Here is a 12,500-nt window from a genome sequence, read left to right as displayed (position 1 = left end):
TGCTTACTTTCTTGATATAGGTACATTCATGTTATGTACATTCTGTATAGATACGTGTATATGTATCTATGTATCTTTTTCTTTTTTCTTTTTTCCTTTTTTTTTTTTTTAAACGTTTCAGGAAGAAGGAACATATATCCTTATTAGGGATACCATGAAATAAACGGAAAAGGAACTACCGTTTTGTGATTTTCCATAAAGTTTCAATCCAACGACGACGAATGGAGATAAGAAGAAGAAGGAAGCGAACGAAATACGAATTATTCTATAGGATGGAAATATGGGAATAGTGGATAGATAGACAATCCATGTGAGCTCGAACTAATATGGGGATTCGTCGCTCTCGAACGGTGAATAATACGCTTCTATATCGGGAAGCAGCGACCAGGGGCGGCAAGAAGGCCATTAATGTTCTAGTAGCCTCTGTTGGCTCACCTCTCTTTAACATTTACGGGGTGTCCTTAAATGAGCCAAAATCATGACTTTCCAATTTTGTATTGCCCGACTGCTATTATTAGACTCATGGTTACGGTTTTCTTCTTCTTCTTCTTCTTCTTTTTTATCATTTTTTTAATTTTTTTTTTTTTTTTATAAGGAACGAAAGTTTTTTCCCCAACAAAGGAACGATTTCTTTTTCCTTCATCCTTTTTAATTTTTTTGAAATATAATTCGTTGAAAAAATTTCGATTGTTCGTCATTGAAGTAATCTTTAATCCATTTTATTATAAGTTATGAAAGAAAGAAAAAGAAGAGAAAAAAGAAAGAAGAATAATTGAAAAATTGTTCCCCCGAACTTTTCCTTTTTCATACTGGGACGCACCTGCGCTCCTCCTCCTCTTTCGTTTTTAACGAGGCTCACAGGGCTCACTCGAGTCAGATCGATGTTTTGATTCATTCTGCACCAATGCGACCCGGTCGCGGTTACCTTGTCGCAACGTGGTCATGGCCCCGACTGGATGTGGATAGTGGTCAGGATCGTCCCCCCTTCACTTTTACTTGTATCTATGACACCGAGTACTCTTCGAGCACACGCGGATCATACTTCTGACAAGGCACGAAAATTGTATACGAAAAGGGGGAGGGGGGGGGGGGAGTGGAAGACAAAAAAAGAAAAAAAAAAAAAAAGAAAATGAGATTCACGATTGTATACGAAAGATAGGGAAAGAAGAAAAAGAAGAAAGAAGAAAAGGACGATGGAATCGTCCAAAAAAAAAAAAACACAAAATTTTGTTTCAGGCAAAATTCATTCGATATGTTTCCCATTGAAAATAAAAAGAAAGAAGGACAAAAAAAAAAAAGAAAAGGAAAAAGAAGATGAAAGATAAAAGATAAAATAATTTATCGTTGAACAATTTGACGACGTTACCTTTAGATAACGCTTATAAGTTTATACTCGTACCCACGTAATAACGATAATATTATAGTCTCTCTTATAGAGCATAGGATCAAGCGTAAATAACAGGCGAATCACTTTAATACAACTTTGCGATGCTCGTTGACTCACGCTCGTCGCATATTCAAGTGTCGCCCGGAGGTAAGTAAGTAAAGGCATTTAAGACTGATGCAAATCCTTTCGAGTGAATCTATACAATTAATGATAGATTTTTCCCTGTCGACAAGTCTCTATCATGAAATTTCTAGATCATGAACAGGTGTTCTTATGGAATTTTCAATTAATCCTTAGTTCCTTGCAACGAGAGAGTTAATCGAGTTCGTTTAAATGTACATTACTTTATTCTTTTTTTGTTTTCTTCTTCATTTTTATTATAAAATTTTTTTTTTACAAACAAGCCTACCCAAAAGATAATTATTCCCAAAGTGGATCATCACGATGTGTTTATCGTAACAAAAATGAAAAAACGAGAAAAAAAAATTCTTTTTTTCTTTTCAAGATAAAAATCAAGATTTTTTTAAGATCATACACATAAGATGTGTCTTCTCATTTCTCGCAAATATCCTACAATCGAATCGCAAAGCGTGAGAAGAGATCAGCAGGTGCTCCGTGGGTGGGCACCTGCACGATACGCGGAGTTAGCTTAAGCGTACTATCATGAACGAGAAAAGAGACGTTGAAAGTTCGATAAGAACTAACAGAGAAGAAAAAAAGATTTCGAGTGATCCCTGGTTTTTTTTTTCTTTTGTTTAATTTCCTCTTTTTTCTTTCTTTTTTATTTATTTATTTATTAATTTTTTTTTTTTTTTTCATTCTTTCCTCTCACCTTCTTTTTTCTTCGCTCGTCGTCGGGAGAACGTGTCGACTATCGAGACTGACATCCCGATGTCGATATTCGCGCACACAACACTTACACTTTTTCCGCCAGGAACGTTTCGCGGAAACTGCGTTTCAGGAGCGCGCAAAGTGCCGCCGCGAGATCGAGCGGCGGACCGATCTCTCGCGCATGCGTCTTTAACTATCTCTAATATCTCCCCACCATTTCCTCTTTTGGCGGGTCCGCTTAAGTCCCTTTTCCATTTCTCTTCGAACACTCGCCATTAATTCACCTTATTTTCCCTTGAAATTATCATTCGTTTGTTTTAATTTTTTTTTTCTTTTTAATATTATCATCGATTTCTTTTCTTCTCTTTCTTTTTATTCTATTAACGATTTGTTTTTTATTTTCTCTTATTTTCTTTTTTTTTTTTTTTTTTTTTTTTCTAAATCTAAAATCAAAACTGTTAGGACTGTAAGAACAATGTACACGTAGGGATTATATATAAATAAAATTGTGTATTGTAATATTGTTGGGAATATACAGTCAATCAACGATTTTCTTTCCAATTTTTTATGCGACTCTATTTACTGATATTTAATTAATTACTTTGTTTTGTTTTTGTTTGTTTGTTCCTTTCTTTCTTTCTTTCTTTCTTTCTCATAGAGAAATTAGAAACGTTGATGAATATTCGATGGCTGAGTTGGTTGGGCGGTTGAATATACCATTGCGGGTGGTTGTTGATGGGTCATAGCATGACTCTGATGTTGATGAAACTCTGGAGCCCCGTGGGGTCCGTTTAGCCTCACACGTTTTGCATTCTGTCCGTGATTGTGATCGCCATTTCCTTGCTGCTGTTGATTTTGTTGCTGCTACGTTTGTAATATAATTCTTTATAGTAGTCGTAAACTTTCAAAGAGATGTTATTTTAGAATATGATTACCGTTTGCTGTTGATTCTGCCTTGCTTTATTTTCAGTCTTTTCCTCTGTGTCATCGTCCGTAAGGAATTCTCTCTTTGGATACGGAATAGGACATCCCGCGAATATACTACAATATCAAAGATCTTAGGTAAGATATATTTTTATTGTTATAATAGCAACAGAAAAAAAGAAAAAGAAAAACAAAAAAAAAACAAGAGAAAAAATGAATAATACTCCTGAGTTGGCAGTGGCTCCTCTTGAAAGTATGCATCCTGCATAGAATGCTCGGACGTGATTCGTTTGTTTGGATCCATCATTAGCAACTTTTGTAACTAGAAATTTAATGAAATTAATATCATATAATTCTTATATATTAATAATTAACTGATATTTATGTATCGATGATCTTTTGATATATAAATTTGAAATATATAAAACGTATTCATACCAGGTTAAATGCCTTGCTATCGGGTTTGATTTTATGTCGATCCATATACTTTGTTAATGAACAATTCGCATAGCTAAAAATGGGATGAAAACTTCCTATTAACATCTGTTTACAACAAAAGTAAACGTTGATTGTATGTTTAAATTATCATAAATCTTTTTTGCAATCAAATACATACTTAGATCTTTTAAAATCTTTTAGTAACGTTGGATGCTCTGGCATCTTTTTAATATCTTCCCAATCTTTCTCTAATGGAAACCCCATAACATTAAATATCCTATAAAATAATATACAAAACATCAATATTGTATTTGTGTCAAAATGATTATTTATCATAACAAGATATAGCTAACCTATCTAATTGGTCATGATGGTATGGATTACTTGTTTTAATATCTTCTTGCCTACAATGAAAGATAGGTTCACAGGTTAACAGCTCCGCGAATATACAACCAATAGCCCATATATCTGTAATATTACAAATTATTTAATACTAATCAATATTATTGGATTTAAAACTAAATTAAAAAGTATCCAAACATACCTATAGCTTTTGTATAATGTCTAGCACCTAACAGTAATTCTGGTGCCCTATACCAAAATGTTACTACAACAGGATCTAAATCTGCTAATGGTTTTAAAGGAGCATTAAATAATCTAGCAAAACCCATGTCTGCGATTTTGACACGTCCTCTTTCGTTTCCTTCTCCCATTACTAAAATATTCGCTGGTTTCTGAAAAAAAGAAAAAAAAATATATATTATATGGCTGATAATTAAAATACAATTTATAGGAAAATCTTATTGATTTAAATAATATTTACCAAATCTCTATGAAGAACCCAGTTGGAATGTAAATAATGAATGCCATCTAAAATTTGATATAATAAGGATTTAACCATACTTTTTGGTACCATTACTGGTTTTTTATTTGCCTTTGCTGCCCTATTAAATTTAATAATATGCTGCAAATAAATCATTCTTAAAGTATATACTCAAATTTATTAATAATTAAAATTTGTAAAACTAGAAAACACATACCCAAAGATCATGTTCTGCAAAATCAAAGAGTAACCACACTTTGCGGTCATTATGTGACAAGAAAACGCGTATGAGTGTAATGACATTGACATGCTTTAATTCCCTGAGTAACTGTAAAAAAGAAAGAAAAAAAAAAAAAAGAAAAAAAAAGTAAAAGAGTAGTTGCTTTTATATTTACCAAATATTACTAAATTAATTCAACTAAAACATATACTTACAGCAAAATAAAAGAAAATAATAAAATATACTTACAGCAATTTCCCGACATGCAGACATAGATAGACCTGTGCCTTCTATTTGTTTCAGGCCAAAATCTTTAGTGTCAGGCCGAGATTTTAATTCACTATCGGGTACACTATTTTTGGCATAGTAATGTTAAATTATAAATAATTGATTCAGAATTAGTAAGTTGATTATGTAACTTGATAAAAAATAATTGATTAGTTTAAATCATCTCTGTACATGCTTAAAAGTAATATACGTACAGAAGGTATAAGATTAATCTTTTCTTTCCAAATTATAGTTAAAATATTTGATACATCTCAAAATATTTTACACAATGAAATGCATATATTTCTACAGCTTGTAAGATAGTTTTCACATATACTTTTATAAACATATCATAAAGCTAAATATATTGAAAATGTCCTTTAAAAAAGTATCAATGTCAATGAAGAATTAACATTGAATACAAAAGAATGTAAAATCATGAAATAGCCATTTTGAAAGAACAAGGTAAAGGAAAATTTGAAGTCGCTTTTACATAAATTTTTTACTAATGTTTACATCCAAGAGATTTATTATCATAAATAAATTATTTTATTTCATAAGAAAGGATGAAATGTATTAAAAATAATATGATGTTTTACGAAGAAAGATTAGGTTAGGTTAGAACACTAACCCCTCTTTCCTACGAGCTTTATAGACGTGCCCGTATGTACCTCTTCCAACCTTACATCCTTCAAATTCAAAAAGGTCCTCGACTTTAGTCCGATCCTTCTGTGCTTTCATTTTAAATTCGTAATCCATCATGGTTAATACTATCAGACTAATTATCAACTATAAGCTAACATCTTTAACTTGCGTCTGCACCCGTAAACGCGTACGAAATCAGAAATATTTTGCGCAGACCAGAAAATACATATCTCAAATCTGATCCACTTAACGTTGCATTGTAACACGCTACTATTCACTACTTTGCTGTCACTATATGAACTTATAATTCGTGATGCCAACGCAGGAAAATTTTGGCGCTTGCGTAGAGGTTGTGTCACGTGTCTGATAGTTCATTGCGCGGTAAATACAAAAGTGAAATTTGAAAATATTACTATTCCTTTACTTTCACAAATTTTTTCTGTTAATTTAATATAAAAAAAATCGTTTGCATTTTAAATAGTCAATATATGCATAATTAGTTCCGTTGAAATACAATGATAAACTTAATACTTTAATAACTTGTATTTTTATATCAGAAATAGGATAGAGAGAGAGAGAGAGAGAGAGAGAGAGAGAGAGAGAGAGAGAGAGAAAGAAATCGCTGTAAACCGCTGATATTATAAATTTCCTTTAAATGATAAAATTATCGAAATCCTAATATAAGAAAGTATAGTACTCCATAAAAAAAAAAAAAACAATTAAATTTATTTCAAAGGAAAAGATTAAAAAAAATCATCGTTTTAATATCTTTTATTGTCCTTTTATAACATAGTGCACAATCGATAACATTTTTTTTTTTTTAGACAATCCAGCCGCCAAGAATAAGATCTGTTAAAAGGACATATAGACATAACTAGTAATACACAATTGATTATTAATTCGATAGTAAAGATCGTAGAGATACATTGGAACGATATCAACTGGAACTGACAATAAAGATCGTAAACCGTCGATAAAACGGTTATATTTATGTACATATGTACGTTTTAGCAATACTAATAAAGTTTAGTAGTAATTAGTCGTTTGACATTAATAGAATTTGTTATTAGTGAAAATATTCGATATTCGAGTAAAAGTTTTAGGCGAATCTAAGATCCCCAAAGATATCATTTTCTGAATGAAATCGAATATCTATATTTTTGGTATATCATTATATGTAAATATATTAACATTAGATACCTTTCATGATATAATATATACTATCCCTTGTAGTTTTCATTTGTTTTTTTATTTTTCCCCTTTTCTTTGTTCCTTTATCTTTTTTTCTTCTTTTCTTTTTTTTTTCTTTTTTTTTTTTTTTAATACGGATCACAGATATGTCGTTGTTCTTAGAAGAAAATAATAAATGGCGGTGGACCAAACGAGCAACATGGCAAAATTTATCCATGGATCGAACACGTGTAGGCAGAGAAATTGACATATTATGCGACATAAATTATATTTCTTCTTTAATCTAAAGTCGTCGCATAAAATGTTGTCATTATTTATATGAATTAACAATTTTATTAGCAAAACGAGAAGATAACTTTGACTTTAACAGGTATCCATTCGATCATCAAAATATCAGATTGACGATCGATAATAAGTTAAGAATATTTACAAAAGACATCTTTGATAATTCTCGATCCGTCTCGATGATCTTCAGTATCTCAAAATCAATTGATACTGAGTTCGATCATATAAAAAAAAAAATAATAATAAATAAATAAATAAATAAATAAATAAATAATAATAAGAAAAAAATTAAAAAAATTTGTCAACGAGATCGTCAGACTCTCAACCGTCGACGATAAACATATGGCATTTTTCAACAAATGTTTCTTGTTTCTTGAAGTCGATTTAAATATACAACGTTAACGCGACTTACTTTCGTAAGGTTTAATAATTCGAACGAAATAAAGAAAAAAAAGTTGTATTATGCAACAACCACTTGAATGGATGGTATATTCTTCTACAACGATACAACATTGCTTAACTACATAATAACAAACACGATGTCAATTCGCGATGATCATGCGATTCGTACTTACATACATATTCCTTTCTCTTCGAGGAAGTCGATTTAATCTAAGTTTCTATAAACTAATTCGCCCGCGTAGTGTCGACAAGGTTTTCTTGTTTTGTTTTGTTTTGTTTTGTTTTGTTTTTTTCTTTTCTTTCTTTTCTTTTCTTTTTCTCGAGGAAGAACATTCGGTCGTCGAGATCAATTCTTATTCGTAATTCGTTTTACTTTGAAAAGTATAAGACGAATATGTTGTTTACGTGTGTGTCCGAAAAATACGCGAAGTGTCGAGAAGATTTACTTATTTTGTTTTTTTTCTTTTCTTTTCTTTTCTTTTTTCTCGAGGAAGAACATTCGTTCGTCGAGATCAATTCTTATTCGTAATTCGTTTTACTTTGAAAAGTATAAGACGAATATGTTGTATTTACGTGTGTGTCCGAAAAATACGCGAAGTGTCGAGAAGGTTTACTTATTTTGTTTTTTTTTTTTCTTTTTCTTTTCTTTTCTTTTTCTCGAGGAAGAACATTCGGTCGTCGAGATCAATTTTGATTCGTGATTTGTTTTATTTTAAAAAGTATAAGACAAATATATTGTATTTACGTGGGTATCTATTTTTAATGTCACGTTATTGATATCGGACAAAATGTTCAACCAAAGAAATCTGTCAGAAGGAAACTAAGAAACACTACGATTATATAAGCGATTTAATATACTAACTACGATGCTTATCGTTAGAAGTATGCATCAAAATGTTGTCCTTTTTTTTTCTTATTTTTTTTTCTTTTTTTTTTTTCCTTTTTTTTCTTTTCTTTTCTTTTACTTTTTCTTTTCTTTTTCTTTTTTTTAATCTACGCATTTTCTCCGAGGAAAGCATTAATCAGCATTTGTCAAATTGTCGATGGATCCTTATGGATTACTTATATACTTCGCTTAAATCACGTCGTTAGTACTTCGTTTCGGTTTCTTTTTTTTTTTTTTTTTTTTTTTTTTTTTTTTAAATACTTGGTCTCGCTGACGATAACAACGGGAATTAGATATGACATGATACAAAGATCGAACTTTTTTTCTCGAAATTTCTTCTTTCACATTTTTTTTTTTTTCTATTCTTTTTGAAATGTTTCTCGTACTCATTCTCGTACAGGTTGATTTTCTATTTAAAGCCAGAAAGAAAAATAGAAGAGACAAATCCGTCTTCGTTGACCTGCACACCGACCGACGTTCAAATATATTTTTCGGAATTAATATAATTAATTATTAAAGTTATTATGGTGTTATATTCCTATCCTCTTAAATTTTATTGCAGAACATCCTAAACTTTTACATATACAACGTTTAGTGTTTTATTATTTCTATGGAAATTCTACAAAATTGTCGTCATTTTTTTTCTGCGATATCATTTCCTTTTTTCCTTTTTTTTTTCTTTCTTTGTTCAATTATTCAATTAACTTTTATAATTAATTTAGTTATTAAATGTTTGAATGCTCGAAAAGGAATAATTTGTGTTATATTAAACGTCGATCGATTCACAATGATTTTTATTTCTTAATTTCTAATATTATATACATATATATATATGTATATAAATCTGTTTAATTGCAGGACAATTTTGTTCAAGTCCATCTCATTTCATATTTTCATATTTTTTTCGTTAAATTATAAAAAAATGGAAATATTTATAATCATTTCGTTAAATAGTGGAATATAAATGGTATGGTTGAGTATATAAAAGAAAAACAAGAAATTTAATTAAAATTCGCTTGTTTTGGAACGTATACAGCAAGAATGATAAAAATAAATGTCATTAAGAATTATTAATAAAATAAAAAGAAACAAAAAAGAAAATAAATAAAAATAAAATCCTTTACAAAAATATTATAGCATTTCAACATTTAATAATATATCCTCTTTCATAATATGTTATTACAATTGATCATTTTTCATTGAGCGAATTTGACCTTCCTTCTAATAAATGAAGAAAATATTCTACAAAACTTATAATGTTTATTAAAAATAAAAACATACGATATGTTGGATAATTCAAAACTGGTCGTATGAGAAACGTACATCATAGACAGTTTTTTTTCCTTTTTTTTATAAGAGCCGTAGGTTTTAGATTCCTACGTTTTATTTTGTACTCGGTTTTTACCGCCGGGAAAAAACGGTATGACTTTGGTAAAAAATATCGCTGTTATTCGTGTTTTTTTCAAACACTCCTCTTCCCCCGCATCTTACATCATCCTTTATTTCCTTCGTCCTTTTCGTATGAAATTAAAGAAGGAAAGCATTATCTTTTAAAATGTATATGTTTATATATGTATGCATGTATGTATGTATGTATATATATATATATATATATATATATATATATATATATATATATATATATATATATATATTATATACTCATTGTCACGTGTACGTGACATATAGAATAATTTTGTCAACCTTATACACAAATTTCTTGTCTTGTTGACAAGATTGGTAAAACTTATCAATGGACTATATATATATAATAACACCCTTGAAAAGTTTTAAAATCTTCGAGAAAAATTCCTCAAGTTAACCATTCCTTTTCGATCTTACAAACAACGAATGTCACCTTATTTATATATAATTCATAGTAAGGTTTAAGCGATTACTCCATCGAGGTTTATACAATACTTATAGCAATAATCCAGGCAAAAAAGCTGTGATATCCTCTGTTTGAGAAAAGAATAAAAGTATGAGAAAGAAGATAAAATTGAAAAGAAAATGAAAATGAAAATGAAAATGAAAATGAAAATGAAAATGAAAATGAAAATGAAAATGAAAATAATAATAATAATAATAATAATAATAATAATAACAATAATAATAATAATAATAATAATAATAAAAATAATAATAATAATAATAATAATAATAATAATAATAATAATAATAAAAATAATAATAATAATAATAAAGAAATGCAAAAAAGAAAAAAAATAACAAACCTCGTTAGGTATATCCTTTGACTATAAGGAAATCAATAAACCATCTATCAATCAATCAATCTTTACAAGCGCATACTCCTTTACTTTTTTCTTCTTTTCTTTCTTTTTACGCGTATAAAACAAAATAAAAATAAACTTACTCTTGTTCTTTTCTCTCTGTCTCTCTCTCTCTCTCTTTCTCTCTCTCTCTCTCTCTATCTCTCTCTCTCTCTCTTTCACTCTTTTTTCTTTTTACTAGTATGTAAAATTTTATCGATAGATTAATTGCAGTCGTGAAAATAAATGAATATTGAAAAAGGAAAAAAAGGAATCACGTTTTAATAAAATAGTGTGTTTATCTTCCTAAAACTGTGCGTTTCTCTGGACTGTACTTTTATCATCTTATGCACGTTTAGCTTCTTTGCAAACTGATATTACACACGTATATATATATATATATATATTCTCTCCTCGATGAGTTTTCGTCTTTTCCTTTCTCTCCCTGTCTCTCTCCCTTCTCACTCTCTCTCGCTCTCTCTCTTTCTCTCTCTCTCTCTTTCTTTTTTCTCTCTTTCTCACATTCCTTGCATAGCTCTGTTTGATCTACAAAACATCTCTTTAATCATAAGTCTCAGACTCTTGTTGTACTAATTTATATCGACGAGGACTTTTCACGCACATAGAACCGTGACCCTCTAAAGAAAGTCTTCCTTTGCGTTGAAGATATCTTGTGATGTATCGAGCGACCAATATTTGAGGTCGCATCTGCCATTCGTTTAGAACTTCTTTAGGTGCCAATACCTAAAGAAAAAAAAAAAAGAACAATAAGATATTTTCTATCATTGTAGATATATCTTTGCAATTTTGATAAAGAATCAATAAAACTAAAGCTTATATATCACAACAACAAAAAGTTTAGATATTAATTAATATAATTATTCGTAAATAATAAAGAAAAATAATTAAATAAATAATTAATTCGTATAAAAATAAATAAACTTTTCTTTTTTTTCTTTTTTCTTTTTTTTTTCAAATAAAATCATATCAAATCAAGATCATAGTGATCGTATAGATCACCTGATCTCCTTTGAGTCGATCCAACAAAGTCACGCTAACTACAGCTGATTGAATGCCAGCGTGATGTGCAAGTGCTCCAAACGAGAGACTTTCCATCTCTATATTAATAACACCAGCTTTGTGTATCTTCGTTAAATAATCCATCTTTTCGTTCTCCGTGAATTCACAGAAAGCTCCGTCTAATCTAGCCTGACCTTCGTAGAAATCGTAAGTACACATGGTCTTACCGACCACTGTGTCATAAGGATCATCACGATGAGCCAAAGCTTTTAATTCTCGAACTAATTGTCGATCAAATTTTGCTGGTCTCTTCACTATCTTTCCTAAGACAGGCTAAAAGATAAAAAACATACATTTTACTTTATCTTATTATTATATATATTTAAATTATATATATATATATATATATATATATATATTTAAATTATATTATATATATATTTAAATATATATTATAATATAATATATAATATATAATTATATTATTATAATCATAATATTTTATATACATTTTATTTAATATTTTTATTATATATTTTTATATAAATATTATATATATTATATATTGTTTTTATTATTATTATTATTATTATTATAGTATACCATTATACTATAATATATATTTATTTATTATGTAAATATTATTATTATCTAAGTAGAATATACTTACCAGTTCTAAATAAGAATTCAACATCCCATCTACAGCTTCGTCAGTGATAACAACAGTCCCACCTTCGAGTCCAATACCACCACAAGTACCGATCCTGAAGAAGATTGGATCCTTGACCTTTGCATGATACATCAGCTTGATAATTTCGTGAAGAAGAATTCCCACTGAAGGAATACCCATTCCATGCTGTTAAATAAAAAGGCAATAACTTAAAGTAACCACGTACGAGAAATGATTTAAA

The 12,500-nt window shown here is 29.3% G+C and overlaps 2 protein-coding genes across 12 annotated transcripts in view; both read right to left on the bottom strand.

The window, feature by feature from the left end:
* Window positions 1-6,048, bottom strand: part of LOC124953795 — a 30,033-nt gene extending 23,985 nt beyond the window's left edge. For 2 of the 9 annotated variants that reach the window (XM_047505697.1, XM_047505698.1), the window contains exon 1: window positions 821-974. In XM_047505697.1, the coding sequence (XP_047361653.1) occupies window positions 821-895 (75 nt within the window). In that variant the 5' untranslated portion in view covers window positions 896-974. Of the gene's footprint in view, window positions 1-820; window positions 1,045-2,219; window positions 3,083-3,153; window positions 3,260-3,366; window positions 3,465-3,580; window positions 3,654-3,758; window positions 3,858-3,933; window positions 4,049-4,124; window positions 4,315-4,403; window positions 4,545-4,620; window positions 4,732-4,872; window positions 4,976-5,521 lie in introns of those variants that run through there. The other 7 variants (XR_007102343.1, XR_007102341.1, XR_007102344.1 and 4 more) reach the window with 7 other exon arrangements.
* Window positions 6,049-10,847: 4,799 nt separating this feature from the next.
* Window positions 10,848-12,500, bottom strand: part of LOC124953798 (uridine phosphorylase 1) — an 18,739-nt gene continuing 17,086 nt past the window's right edge. For 2 of the 3 annotated variants that reach the window (XM_047505711.1, XM_047505709.1), the window contains exons 4-6: window positions 12,260-12,445; window positions 11,590-11,922; window positions 10,848-11,313 (exon numbers count right to left, since the gene is read on the bottom strand). In XM_047505711.1, the coding sequence (XP_047361667.1) occupies window positions 11,131-11,313; window positions 11,590-11,922; window positions 12,260-12,445 (702 nt within the window). In that variant the 3' untranslated portion in view covers window positions 10,848-11,130. The remainder of the gene's footprint in view (window positions 11,314-11,589; window positions 11,923-12,259; window positions 12,446-12,500) is intronic. The other variant, XM_047505710.1, reaches the window with a different exon arrangement.

Source organism: Vespa velutina, chromosome 13, assembly GCF_912470025.1.
Source record: "Vespa velutina chromosome 13, iVesVel2.1, whole genome shotgun sequence".
Lineage (NCBI taxonomy): Eukaryota > Metazoa > Arthropoda > Insecta > Hymenoptera > Vespidae > Vespa > Vespa velutina.
Note: the sequence above shows the minus strand (reverse complement) of the source record. Positions and strands in the feature narration are given on the sequence as shown.